The 14,894-nt window shown below is 41.5% G+C and overlaps 1 protein-coding gene across 1 annotated transcript; it reads left to right on the top strand.

The window, feature by feature from the left end:
- Positions 1-328: 328 nt before the first annotated feature.
- On the top strand, positions 329-14,118 carry C5H16orf46 (chromosome 5 C16orf46 homolog). Its single transcript, XM_030204508.1, has 3 exons — positions 329-395; positions 7,360-7,571; positions 12,607-14,118. The coding sequence occupies exons 2-3, from the start codon at positions 7,395-7,397 to the stop codon at positions 13,678-13,680; spliced, it is 1,251 nt and encodes a 416-aa protein (XP_030060368.1). The 5' UTR covers positions 329-395; positions 7,360-7,394; the 3' UTR covers positions 13,681-14,118.
- The last annotated feature ends 776 nt before the right edge of the window (positions 14,119-14,894 follow it).

The following is a 14,894-nucleotide window of genomic DNA, read 5'->3' as shown; positions in this document are numbered from 1 at the left end:
CTTGAGCACCCCCAATATTGAGAAAATTCCTTGTATGTGTCCAGGGAGGGGTTATTTCCACTGGGCTTAGCACCCCCAATAATTTTGAAAAGTTGGCTCCCATGCGTCTGATACCCTTGAGCCAGTCCTATTTCCCATCATCTGTAAACTAGCAAAGTACCTCGGAGTCGAAAGCAGCAGCAGTAGCCTATTGCTTTAAGCATCCAGCAGGTGAGCACGTGGCCGTCCGAGGACGTCACTTCCGCACGCGCGCCCCTCTTCATCCGGAGGAGGCGTCAGACTCAGCGGCCGTAACCCCTAGCAACGGTGGTGGTTTGTCCTGCTGATGCCCCGGTCCCTGTCCGCTCTGGAGTTCCGCGGCGGGGACGGGAAGGACGGTGTATCCGCCGGGGCTGGTGAGTGAGGCGGGAGAGACTTTGCCTAGGAGAGAGCTGCTGCCAGCGCCGTACTTTTACCGCCTAGTTTGTGGAGGAGGTAGAGAACACAGCAGGTCACGGTGTGAAATTATTGGCGGGGGAGGGGAGGCACTTTAGTACCAGTGCCATGAGAGTGGGGGAGGGGGGGGGGGCATCACCATTTCTGTTCTCTGATGTTTCCAGGACTGAGTCTCCGATTGAAACTGCTGGAGATTTTGTTAGATGCAGGGAGTTGGCTGAGCTGCGACCTAAAGAAAGCTGAAAAAAAAAAAAAGCAGCATTTTGCTTTAGGATGGTCCTAGGTGGGCCGACTTCAGTACAGAGCAGAAATGCATATTCACATTTATTTATTTATTGCATTTTGTACCCCACCTTTTTGCAGGCTCAATGTGGCTTACAGATCATTACATGATCTTAAATACAGTCGATAATAGGCTAAAGGTAGGTGTTGTGAGAGGTGTTTTTGATGCACCTGAGTAATTTGAGGAATGATTTATTAAGGATGTCTTTAGTAGGCTTTGCTGAAGAGATATGCCTTCAAAGATTTGCGAAAGCTGGTTAGATTGTCCATATTTTTCAGGGCCATGGGTAATGCGTTCCAGATCTCTGTGCTTTTATACGCAAAAGTAGTAGCGTATGACTGTTTGTGTTTAATTCCTTTACAACTGGGGAAGTTCAGATTGAGGAATTTGCGGGCCGATCTTCTGGCGTTTCTAGGTGGTAGGTCCACTTGGTTTAACATAGAGAGTGGGGCGTCTGCGTGGATGATTTTGTGGACGGTTGTGCAGATCTTAAACTCGATTCATTCCTTGAGTGGTAGCCAATGTAGTTTCTCTCTTAGAGGTTTCGCCCTTTCGTATTTAGTTTTTCCAAAGATGAGTCTGGCTGCGGTGTTCTGGGCTGTTTGGAGTTTTTTAATGGTCTGTTCTTTACATCCTGCGTACAAAGTGTTGCAGTAGTCCAGATGACTTATTACTAATGACTGTACTGGGGTAAGGAAGATGTTTCTTGGGAAAAAAGGTTTTATTCTCTTGAGTTTCCACATCGAGTAGAATATTTTTTTCGTTGTATTCTTCACGTGGGTATCGAGTGTGAGGTATCGATCAATAGTTACTCCAAGAATTTTCAGATTTTCTGAGATAGGGAGTGTGCAGTATGATGTGGTTATGGTAGGGTAGTTATTTGTGTTGTATTGGGAAGTGAGAACTAGATATTGGGTTTTTTCTGCGTTCAGTTTTAACTGGAATGAGTCCGCCCAAGAGTGCATGATTTGGAGGCTCTGGTTGATCTCGTTGGTTATTTCGTTTAAGTTACTTTTGAACGGGATGTGGATCGTAACATCATCCGCATATATGTAGGGGTTAGCACATACCTTGCTAATACTGGAATGAAGGTATTTTCAGCTTGCAGCAGTGTTACTGTCATAGCACACATATCTTTGGAACCTCTCCAGACGACTGTTTTCTTTTCACATGGCCGCTAATGTGCCAGACTTCTTTATTAAGGAACACTCGTTATTTTTAATCACAGCTCCTATACTCCTGCCTTGTGTTGGGCTAGAGAGTGTAGGTATCCAAAGTGATATTAGCTGACGATTAACAAATTGTTGAGGTCCTTGCAAAATACAGGTGTACTTCTAATGCATGTTTTATGTATTTATTTTATTTACTACTTAATGTATACTATCCCACATCCCTTTTTGTACTCTTAATCACAATAAGTTGAGGTAGCTGCATGCAGGTTAGATTAGATTTATTCCCTGATCTAAACACACACACACAAAATCTGCTTTTTTTTTTTTTTAATGTGACAAGAGTATGTGCATCCTGTAGCTGCACCTTTTCTTTAGCTATATTTCAGGAAGGTAATTTTCATTCAGGCTATTTTACCCTCATAGATACCTAGTTACCTGGTAAATACCAGGGCAGGATTAACCCTTTGGTAAGCCTGGGCCAAAGCAAACAAGTGCTTTGGGTCACTCATCCTTATCTAAATACAGCTTAACTCTCCCTGATGCCTTTATATGATACTGACTACAGAGGAAAGCCAGCAGAGCAGGAAGCAGGGGGTAAGATGTGCTGATGGCAAGCAACTCCTGAAGACTGGAGAACAGTGCACAGGTGAAGAGAATACACAAATGTCGGGGGGGGGGGGGGGGGGGGGGGGGGGGGGTGTCAGTGGTGGTGGCGGCTATAATTCCTTCCACTCCATATGCTTCTTTCTGCCAGTAGTTGACTTACCAGGACAAAGTTCTGCCTTGGGAACTGTTGAGTTTACACATCTGAAAGTGCCCCTTTTAAACATTTGGGCCCTAGGCATGTGCATAGTTTGCCTTAACCCTGCTTTGGTAATGCAGTAATTTGGGTATAGAAATATGTTTAGGATGTGCACTAAACCTTGGGGTAATTGTGTCTAATGACCTAAAAAAAAAGCAAAATTCATCTACATAAGTATTGCTACACTAATTAAAACAATCACAGTTTTAAAAATAAAAAAAAAGATAATGAAAATAATAAAATGAAAACTAAAAATTATAAATACCTAGACCACCTTCAACATATATTCTTTATACTGCAGCTGGCACCCTTAAACAGACATACAAAGTTGTCATGGGGTATGAAAATGCCTGCCAAAACAGAAAGGCTTCTGGTTGCCTTCCAAAAGAACGTTAGTCATCAAGCATAACTCTGCTGGTAAAGTATTCCATAAGGCAGGGGCTGCCCCTGAAAAAAATACACTCCCTGATGTCACGATTGGACTTGCTGACGTGTAGGGCCATCCAAAAGAGCCTGATTTTCAGACCTTGGGATCCTCCAAGGGCAATACAGTCTTAGCAGACTGGTGATGGAGCCCTTTTTTACTAAGCAGAATTGTACCGGTAGGTGTGTTAACATTTTTAACACATAACATAGTAACATAGTAGATGACGGCAGAAAAAGACCTGCACGGTCCACATGTTAACCATGTACGTGCCTACAATATCCTTAAAGGCGCCTACATGGTTAGCGCATGCACTAAGTGTAGGCGCACTAAAAACACTACCGCATCTTAGTAAACAGGTACCTTGGCACTAAAATAAGGATTAGCTCTTGCAAGCTTGGTGTTGTTGAAACAATGGTTTGTTTCTGTATATGAGCTGCGGCATTTTGAGAACCTAGAGTGGACTCTGGAAGGCCTACAAGTAAACCCTTACAATAATCTGTATATGAGAGAACCAATGACTGCAGTATGTACATAAGTTATCCACCTTCAAAAATGGTTTAAGGCAGCACAACATTTGCAATTTTAAAAACCTAGTCTTCACAATATATGCTTTCATAGATCTACTATGATATCCAGATTCTTAAGTGAATGTACAAAAGGTAGAGACCACTCATATATTGAAAGATGAGAAGGCAGTTGCATCACAGAAGACCTCTGCCAAACCATTACTTAGTTTTTTTTTTTTTTGTTGCATATTGAGTCTTAAACCATTGGCAAACATCCATCTTTCAATTGTGTTCAAGCATAGTGACATGAAACCCATGCTTTGATTAACTGAGATTTGAATCTTCAAGGATGAATTTTCTAAGATGTTAGATCCAGTTTATCTGGGGAGAATGTAACCTCCTTTACTTCGGCAGCACCAGCAGCTCTTCCAGGTAAAAAGAGCACTTTACTCCAAAGTGGAATCTGATGGAATATGCTATACCTCATAGAGATACTTCTTAAGAATAACACGAGGTGCCATAACATAGATTCTGGGGAAATTGAGGAAGGCCCAGATTTAGATGCCTAGTAATTCACCATCTATTTCATTCTTCATTGCAACTGCATTCAGTCTTTTATTAAGGTAACATTCACTTCTTTAGTACTTTTCACTTCCTTCAAGGCTATTCTGCACTTTAACACTCCAGAAGCAACAATAGCCAAACAGCAATATAATGATAAATCCATTTTCTCCAAAGCAGCCCAGACGGCATCCAGAATTATAATCAATGGACTAGAAAGAGATGGCATGGTGCTTTATCCACTGTGATGAGGTCAGATATTCAGTTTGGGCCTGGTACCAAATTCAACTTCCCTCTGCCACTACTTTGATTCATAATAGGATGTAAATGGGGCCTTCGTTCAAATTCCTCTTCTCCAGCGCTATATCTGCATCAGCTGTTTCTACTGCAAAGCTGATTCTCCCCCAAGGCTGCTGATAATTTACATCAGTAGTCCATGCAGCACGTGCCACTAGGCTTACATTAGAGCTCCATTTAGATTGATCAGGAGGAGAGAGAGAGAGGCTTCCTGTCAAGTAGAATTGTTACTCTGCTGAGGGTCCCACAGGCAAATCACCACCATCTAAAGCTTCTGTGTGCCAAGTAACAAAGGTATCAAACTTCTGCTATCCCAAAGTGAGAATCAGGATCACTCTGGGATAAATCCTGACTCGTTCTGCTTAGACCTAGAAGGCATAATTGCCAAAGCAGTAAGAAAAAAGTTACTAAGGTATAATAATGCCTGTAAACAGGATGTGGGTGAGACATCACCTAGAATTGTATCAAATTCTGAAGGCCATAACTCCAAAAGGACTTATACAGATACTCAAGAACAAGATTTCAAACATATTACCAGGGGTACACCAAATCCCTAGAATTTGAGGCCAAAGGACCTAATAGTAATACCTCTAGAGGAAAGGACATATGAAAGAGACATTTGAAGTGAACCTCTTCATAAAGATGATTAATAAATCTTATTAAATAAACTTCTCAAATATAAAAATATTGCATACAATGCAAACCTTTTCAACAGGAAAGAGTCCTCTAAAATATGAGGCTTCAAGGAGTAGATAGATTAAGGAGTATCAATAAAAGCCATTTCTTCACAGAAAGGCTGGTAGATATATGGAGCAGCCTTCCAGTGGAATTAAAGAAAGCTTGGGATAAGTAGAGAGGATCTCTGAATAAATGAGGGCAAGCTGGAGGTCAACTGGGTTAGAGGCAGATTGAATTTCAGCTTTGGTGCTGAACAGGTCTGGCGGGGAGGGGGGGGGGGGGGCAAAAAAGGTATCTGCTCTGGGCCCCAAAATCCAAATTTGGTCTTGTTTCGGTTTCAGCCAAAAATGCAAGTGTGTTTTTAGTTGAAACTGTGCCGTGTCCCTGAAATTGGTGGAACCCTTGCTCCCCCCCCCCCCCCCAGGGCCTACCTTACAAGCATTGGTGGTACAGTTGGGGTAGGAATGATGTCCACTAGCTGCTGCCCCTATTGTCAAAATAGCTCCCACAACTTCAAAAGCAGTCTCGTGAGACTTGCCACTAAAGGTCACAGCAGCCATTTTGAGATTGGAATCAGTATGGGTAGGAGTGACTGCCTATCCATGCCAACTCCACTCTCAAAATGGCTGCTGCGACCTCTGATGGCAGTCTCAAGATTGAGACTGCCACCAGAAGTCACAGGAGCCATTTTGACAACAGCGCCGGCAGGAGCAAATAGGGATCACGCCTGCCCCAACTTGACCACCAAAACTGGTAGTGGTGGGGGTCTGAGAGGGAATCTTCTTTTGTTCTGGGGAGTTGGTCCTCTTCGTCGGGGGGGGGGGGGGGGGAGGGAGGGAGGGAGGGGGGCGCACCACTCATTGGGGGGCAGCGGCTGATTTCTGTTATGGCTGAAATAAAAAAAAATTGGTTTTGGTCATCCTCTAAACTGGGATCTATGGAGGCACATTTTCAAAGCACTTAGACTTACAAAGTTCTATAGTAACCTGTGGAACTTTGTAAGTCTAAGTGCTTTGAAAATGAGCCCCATAGTGATGGTGCTAGGATAGAAACTGGGCAGAGTTGACAGATGGGTGAATCTCTTCATATAGGCAGTTAATAAATCCCAATAATACATTAAAGATTATGTATGCCATCATATTCTTTGCTTCACCACCCAAGATCAACACGCTGATACCTAAACCTTCACTACCCAAGCTGCAAAGCACTCAAATACAAATCAATCTATGCATCCAGCTTCTCCTGTATAAGCATGCAATTTTGGAACGCACTACCAAATGCCGCGAAAACAACGTATGACCTAACTTCCGGAAATCACTAAAGACTATCCTGTTCAAAAAGGCATACCCTAACGATCCAACTGAAATGCCTGAATCCTGCAACACAATGATACTAATACTTGAACTGGACATAACGCTTCCTCCTTTCTATTTCCTTATGTGTAAATCACACATGCACCTTATTATACCATAATATCACTCTGTATTTGTCATACCGGAAAGGCGATCGCTTCACGGTACTATGTAAGCTACATTGAGCCTGCAAATAGGTGGGAAAATGTGGGATACAAATGCAACAAATAAGTAAAATAATATAAGTATGTTCAGCCAGTGGTGGTCAATGTTTTGTTAAATGCTGGCTGCCACTGGCTGAATTGTGTCCACATATTCAGTGCCAGGCCCTCTCAGGGTAACACCACTGCATATGCAGTCACCGGGAGTTACCTGGACACCGCTGATGTTGAACAGTGGTACCTGGGTAACTTGGCTGTCCTAAGGTAACTTAATAGTTATCGAAGCACTGCCACTAGATATCAGCAGTGTCCAGCTAACTCTCAGCTCCACCCAGACTCTGCCCTTCGACCGCCCTGGCACTAAGCAGTGGCACTGTCCACTTACATGCTGCTAAAATTGCAGTTCTGATCCAGTCAGTGCTACTTAACCTCATAGGAACTTCTCCTACCTGGTTAAGTAGTGTTGAATATCAGGTCCAATATTTTTACTTATTTGCATTTAACAATCACATTTAATCATTTTTAAGATGCTCTATAAAGCTTTAAAAATAATAGATATTCTCAAAGCATTACACAGTTGAAGTCAAATGTTTTGACTACAGATTTTTCTGATGTAAGTTCTTGATTGTATTTGGTTTGTTATGTGTTTTTAAATTTTAAAAAAATTGTTTTTTTTGAATTGCAGCTGAAGTAATAAACTGGTAAAGAAGTGAAGCCATTATGAATTCCTGTGGTGAAAAAGATGAGAATCAGCAAGAAGAAATTTGGTGGAAAAATTTGCATCCAAGTGAAACTGGAAGGAACCTTGTTTTTAGTCTTCTAAGGATCAGTGAAAAAAATTCAGAGGAAGATGAAAATTGTATGGAGTCTGTTATTGGAACAGGATGGGAAGGAGCAGTAAGTTATTTTTTAATTTCTTGAAGTGTAGCTTAAGAACAATTTCTTGACAACAATTTAAATTTATCTGTATATAAAATGAGTAGATGTGTTTGGCCATTTCTATCTACTGTAAAACTTTATTTTATAGGTTGTTTTTGGCTTGACAGTTTTTCCTTTTATTATGGCATTCCATGTATGGAATTTCTTCCTTATATGGCAAACTAGCCCTGCCCGGTGCGTCTTCAGTTTGCACCAGGCTGAATAGGGGCTGCCATTTTAGAAATGATAGCCTGGAGGCAGGAGCGAGTGGGTATCACTCCTGCCTCATTCAAGGTATGGGAGTTTGGGGAAGGGGGGGGGGCACAGGGTGCCACTAGACACTTGGAGAAACAGTTTTGTCAGGAAGGAGGAAGGTTGGGGGCTGGTCATGTTGGGGGGGGGGAGCGCCACATGGAAATTTCTTTTTCAATATCATTGGTGGGGGGGGGGGGGTCAGGTGGTTTCAGGGGATGGGACAATTCCAGAGTGGGGCAGAGGGGAAGGAGATGGGGCCAATGCCTCAGACAGTTGATTGGCTCTTTAGCATGCATTTTAATATGCTGTGTGTTCATGTCTACCGCAGGAGTAAACCTCAGCACAGAAATTCTTTTAACATACAGTACTACTACTACTACTACTATTTAACATTTCTAGAGCGCTACAAAGTGTACGCAGCGCTGTACAAACACAGAAGAAAGACAGTCCCTGCTCAAAGAGCTTACAATCTAATAGACAAAAAGTAAAGCATTTAAATTTAAAATATTTAAGCAGTCAAGCACAAGAGAACAGTCACAGAAGGACAGAAGATGTTGAAGGGTGGTCAGTGTGATTAGGTGTAACTCTGGTTGGAGTAGTGGGAGAAGGTGATAGAAGAATAGAAATGGGTGAGGTAAAGTAATGAGTGGGTTGATAGGGAGGTTATATAAGACATGTCACTCTAGGGGTGGGTGGGTAGAGGGGTAGGGTGGGTGGAAGCAGGAGAAGGTATTCTCTGCAGCCTATCTGTGAGATGGAAAATGCTCTCTGAAGCTGCTGCTATAAGTTGTTAGTTTTCTCTCCCTGAAAGAGATCCAAGCCACACCCACGAAGTTCAAACTGTCAGTGGGGAGGGTGAGGGGAGGAAATGGCAGTGCTTGATGAAAAAGAGAGCTCAGTTTGATAGGAGATATACTATAGGATGTCATTCTGAGGCCAGGCTAAGTCTAAAGCAGGAGAAGGTATTCTCTGCAGCCTATCTGTGAGATGGAAAATGCTCTCTGAAGCTGCTGCTATAAGTTGTTAGTTTTCTCTCCCTGAAAGAGATCCAAGCCACACCCACGAAGTTCAAACTGTCAGTGGGGAGGGTGAGGGGAGGAAATGGCAGTGCTTGATGAAAAAGAGAACTCAGTTTGATAGGAGATATACTATAGGATGTCATTCTGACTTATGTTCCATTGTTGCCGTCGGGGCTGTGGAGTTGGTAAAAATATACTGATTCCCCTTTCAAAATAAAAACTTACAACATTATAATATATGGTAAGTTTATCATTTTATACTTATATATTTATTTTGTTTAGGTTCTTTGTTCAAACATCAAATAAATATATTTTGTGGTCTGTTAGGCCTACTTTTGTACCTAAAGAAATATAAAAGGGAAAAAAAAATTGATCTAACAATACCAAAGGTAATATATAAATGCAAAAAAATATCAACCACCACTAATCAAGGAAACAGAGGGCCAAGTGAAATTCTAAGATCTCAGGAGATATAACAATAACTTCTTCAGGAATGGTGCCAGAAAAATCAGTAATTACCGCTATGTTATTTTAATCCTGCATCTAAACCAACAGAAGGAAAGGACACATCAAAGGGGCTGGGCGGGATCCTTTTTCAAGTGCTCAGGGTAAAAAAAAAAAAATTAAGATATTTTTTCCAGAAACTTTTACAGAATATTTACATGGAAATTGAAACAAAAAGAACAAAAAAGACCCTCCCAATGCTAAGAGTTGAGACATAAGCTTTTTTTGGCTTATTGTTCTCAACTGAGTAGCTCTGCAGAGGTCAGGAAAAATAGAAATCTGACCAAAAATGAGTACAGGCAAAGAATCCAATTAGTTGGGTTCCTGCGCAAAAGTAGCAATTAAGGGTGCCATAGTCACCATGGGGTCAGAGCTCTCCAAAAACCACCACTCCCCATAAGATCAAAACTGGTCCCAATAAACAACAAGATAATCGATCCACAAAAGCCAATATGGAAACAGAATAGCAAACAGACTAGATGAAATACAAAATGGGTTTATTAGTAGTCACTACAAAACATAAAATGACAGTCTCAGGGAGAAAAGTAGGGGTTGGGGAGGAGATGGATGGGTGATCAGAGGATGACCAAGCAGGAAAATTTTATGAGATTCACTGGAATGCTTTTATGTTTCACTTATATATTCTGATATGTCATCTTTTTCTCATTTCTGACCCGAAGAACAACGTATTACCTTCAAAAACTAGTCAAAAAATGTATTAAGTTAGTCCAACAAAAAAAGTATTATTTTATGATCTTGTTTTTGTTCCTTTTTATTACGTTTAAAAGTGGATAACACAGCTTCCACACCTGCTTATTCAGGATTTGTTTTCAATCTCAGGAACGCAACAGTCAACTCGCCAACTTGCCTGTATTTTATCTACAATAGTTTGACATACTGTTGGTGGCCAGGAATAGCTTCTACTACTACTATAAATCTAGGCAGTTTAAACTGAAAACTGGGATCAGTACTCAACATAGGGTGCTTTAAAATATATTTGTAACCATAGGTGGTCTCCTTATGTTTCACTTGCCTCAGGATTTAATTTTCTGACACTTGTATTAGGACAAGTTAAATCTGATGCACCTGATAAAAAGTGCAGAGCTCAGTAGCAAAGCAGCCTCCCATCAGCTTCTTGAATCCTTTGTTCTCTCTGGTCTCTAATTAGTGATGTCATGTCTCACACACATCCTGTAGCAGAAGATGTACAATTAATGAAACAGAGAGCAACTTCCACCTTATGGGAAAAAGTGTTTGTAACAAACGGGTCATAATAATCATCGGCAGTAATTCATGTACTCTAAAGCATGAATAGATCATAAGTGAAATCTTGTTTTCTTTAGTATCTGAGGCTAGCTGAAACTAGCGATGAATAAACCAATATCTAAATTCAAGAGAGTTTGGGACAAATACATAGGATCTGTAAGGGAATTATAGGGGGAGTAGATGGCATAGATGGGCAGGCTGGATAGGCCATATGGTCTTCATCTGTCTACATTTTTATGTGTTTCTATATTACCTACAAATGCACTCAGTCTGCGGCTCCTCACTACCTCTCCACCCTCATCTCCCCCTATGTTCCCGCCCGCAACCTCCGCTCACAGGACAAAGCCCTTCTCTCAGTACCCTTCTCCACTACTGCCAACTCCAGGCTCCGCTCATTCTGCCTTGCCTCTCCCTATGCCTGGAACAATCTTCCCTCACCCATACGCCATGCCCCCTCCCTACCCATCTTCAAATCTCTGCTTAAAACTCACCTTTTCAATGCTGCCTTCGGCGCCTAACCGCTCTAGAAATATGAAATGGCCCAATCTATCCACCCTATCAGATTAACTGTCCACTCGTCCTCTAGATTGTTCACTTGTCTTTAGATTGTTCTCTTGTCTTTTAGATTGTAAGCTCTTTGAGCAGGGACTGTCCTTCTATGTTTAAATTGTACAGCGCTGCGTAACCCTAGTAGCGCTTTAGAAATGCTAGTTAGTAGTAGTAGTAGTATATTTGTGCTGAGTCTGGTTTGCATAAATCAGGCACTAGGGAAAGGGAAATGGGACTTGATATACTGCCTTTCTGTGTTTTTTGCAACTACATTCAAAGCGGTTTACTTAGTATATACAGGTACTTATTTGGAGGGTTAAGTGACTTGCCCAGAGTCACGAGAAGTTGCAGTGAGAATCTAACCCAGTTCCCCAGGATCAAAGTCCACTGCACTAACTACTAGGCTGCTACTCCACTCCAGTGTGATAAGTAGTATGCATCAGATCTCTGTATTAACTCACTTCACAGGCACATGCTCTCAGATTCACGTGTCCCTTTGATATAGTTGAAGATTTTTTTTCATTTAATTTACAATATACCTTCCTATTGATACTCATAAGCGGTTCACTAATGCATTATATATACACAATTCCAAATAACAAAATCAATAGTACAGTAGTTTTAAAATGCTACAGTAAAGGTTAAATTGTCCCACTCTGTACAGATATTCATAGAAATCTAAACCAAACTTTGTTGCAATCCAAAGGAAAGGCAATTTATTCAACTAATCTTGCATTCTTCTATATAAATCCATATGCCCGGGATATAGGAATTCAGGCCTCAAATGCCACAAAACAGGTCAGGTTTTCAGAATACCCTAATGAATATGCATGAGATTTTTTGCATGCAAATCTCCTTCATGCATATTTGAGGCTTGAATTCTTGCATCTCTGCAGTAGACTCAAAGTAAGCTATATCATTTTGATTATTTAGGAGTGGCCTAGTGGTTAGGGTGGTGGACTCTGGTCCTGAGGAACTGAGTTCAATTCCCACCTCAGGCACAGGCAGCTCCTTGTGACTCTGGGCAAGTCACTTAACCCTCCATTGCCCCATGTAAGCCGCATTGAGCCTGCCATGAGTGGGAAAGCGCGGGGTACAAATGTAACTAAAATAAATATTTGTGGATCTGAACCTGAATTCCTGTAAAATTAGAAGAGTTTACCGTAATTAGTATTGCTGAAATTGTGTATGTGTGTGTTGTTTAGTTTAGTCTTCACCTGCCATATTTTTTTTTCCTTTTGCTCCTTTCAGCCTCATTTTATTTTCTTGCTTTAACTAGGGGATGTTACTGACTTTGAAGCCAAGCATACTGTGCCTAATGTAGAAGAAAGCCTTTGGCATTGCTGTGCTGTTTTGTTTTTCTTCTTCCCCTGTTGGATCTCTTCTGTTTGTGGCAATGTAATCTGCTTTTATGTTCACAGGTACAAGGCTGGGGAAGAGCCTCTCCATTTGCTTGCCTTCAGCCCCCCAAAAAAGTAAGAAAAGCAAGAGTGGGGGAGACGGTTAACAACTGCCTGTTGTGTTTAGATATGGTACAAGTCACGGACAAAAATTTGACTCTAGAACCTAGAACTACGGCTCCGCAATCAAAACCTGCAGGGAGGTCACCTGCTGCCGCTGCGGTTTCCTCAGCTCAAGAAGATGCGTCTGCCCCTACGGAAGGGTTACCAGCAGAGACTTCCAAAAACACCAGCGTTCTGGTGGGTCCTAGGAAAGAAACACATATCAACAAATTGTCTACTAATGCCAGTCAAGGAGAGCAGAAACAAGCAAAGGAACACAGTGTTTGGTTCCAAGAGAAACAGAAAAATATCATCAGTCCAGCGTCCCTTGCTTACAGGGAAATTAAAAAGGGCTTGAACCTTGATTCTTCTGTCAGCTCTGATAATGAGGAGTCACTGCTTTTAAATACATTTCAGATTTTGCCACCAGTGGGATCAGTAATGAGCAGTGATTCTTCAGATACGTCACTGAGAAAGAGTAAAGGCGTGATCCAGCCACAAGAGAGAGGGCTTGGTAGAGCCTTAATGGAGAATCCTTCATCGGGCACCATGATAAAAAAACACGAGCAACCGAGTGAAAGAGGAAATGCTGAGAGGAGAACTGATCTATCGAGCAAAGAGATAAAAGTTCAAGAACCCACACCTGGTTTTGCTTCAGGAATACCGAGAGCCCCCGCATTACGAGAAAATGAATATTTTTATTGGCAGTGCTCTTTTATACCCAGTAAAACTGGTCCTACTCCATCAAGTGCTGGGATTGCAAAACAAAATGAGCATCTTGCTATGAAACTGCAGCAGGCAAGGACAGCCCCAAAAGGACAGAATATGAGGCTAGACGAACCCAAGCATCACTGTAGTAACAACATGAGAAACGAGATTAAACAAAGAACCAAAACCAAGGTAGAGATGAATTCGCTTCTTTCGGGACCTATACTGCCTGCTCTAACCGTTACTAGAGTAGAAATACCAGTGTCATCTTACAGACCACTGTAATATTTTACATGAAAATGAATAGTTGATGACCAAAGGCTGTAGTTTTCAATTCTGTGCAGTTTTCATGTATCGCACAGATACATCTTTCCTGTTTGAGTAGGATGTTACGCTGTGGAATTTTTGAGCTACTATCCATTGCTCAATCGTTTTCAATTCATATTGCTTTAGTTCAGTACAGGAGAGCATCAATTACCTCAGCTATTCACAGTTCAGCAGCTCTGCCACTAAAACATTTATATCAGCCTCCACCGCAAGTTTAAAATAGTTCCTGCTTTTAGCTAGTTGGTCTTTTAACTTGCTAATTTTACGAACTGTTTTGTTGGCCTAGCTTCCAGTTAATAGTAAGATAAAGACATATGATTGGGGGATTTTTTTTTTAAGTCTGATTCTTGTGAAAGCAAGACAAGTGAAAAATGTTTTAGGTAATACATGGGCCTAATGCTGTGTTTCAGTGTAAAAGTAATGTACATTGTAGGTAACAAGTTCATAGAATCCCAGAGCCACACGTGCCACAATGTTGATGTGTGTCCTGGCTCCAACTATTCCTAGGGTAGGATATGTGTAACCCTGGTTTTTCTGGCTCTCCATTGCTGTCGGTTAATGTCTCATTTTACAAGTACAGTAGGGCACCAATTATCTGGACTAACCTCTGCAGAGAGCTGTCCGGATAATAGAAAATCCAGATGACTGGCAGCACAGACAGCAAAGGTGATACAGGGAACGAAGGAATGATAAGAGTTCATCAAAAATAGATTTTGTTGGAGAGAGACTCAACTTGGCCAAGTTTTGGCGTTGCCTTTTTCAGGAGTAAGCAAATTCCCTCAAACGGATCCTAGAAGGTTCAGTACAAAGACACGTCACCAACACGCAACATGAAAAAGACGCTACTTCTTCTTCTTGATGATGTCTTTGTACTGAACACTGTCCTCACACTTGCCACATATTAGACCTGTCATGAAACGACGACGACCACCACACACTCACCACCAGCTCTTTCTTCTAGAACGAAGAACTGAAGAGGGCAAGGTGGGGGATGGCACTGTTCCATGTACAGTGGGATTCCATTTTAAGTTTGTTGGTATCATCAAAGTTTTATAAGGAGCAGTTTTGTTAGTTTTTTTTAAACACTGCACAATCAAATTACTTTTCATGTATGTTTTTAGTGTACTATCGCAAGCACATTTTAGCATTTTCAGCTACAGGGAAGAACTGAA

Source organism: Microcaecilia unicolor, chromosome 5 (genome assembly GCF_901765095.1).
Source record: "Microcaecilia unicolor chromosome 5, aMicUni1.1, whole genome shotgun sequence".
NCBI lineage: Eukaryota > Metazoa > Chordata > Amphibia > Gymnophiona > Siphonopidae > Microcaecilia > Microcaecilia unicolor.
This window is presented reverse-complemented; position numbering and strand designations above follow the sequence as displayed.

Excerpts from the sequence above, each read along its gene's own strand:
- C5H16orf46 (XM_030204508.1), top strand. The coding sequence starts at position 7,395 with ATGAATTCCTGTGGTGAAAAAGATGAGAATCAGCAAGAAGAAATTTGG. Across the intron at positions 7,572-12,606 it reads GAACAGGATGGGAAGGAGCA|GTACAAGGCTGGGGAAGAGC; the intron begins GTAAGTTATTTT and ends TTATGTTCACAG.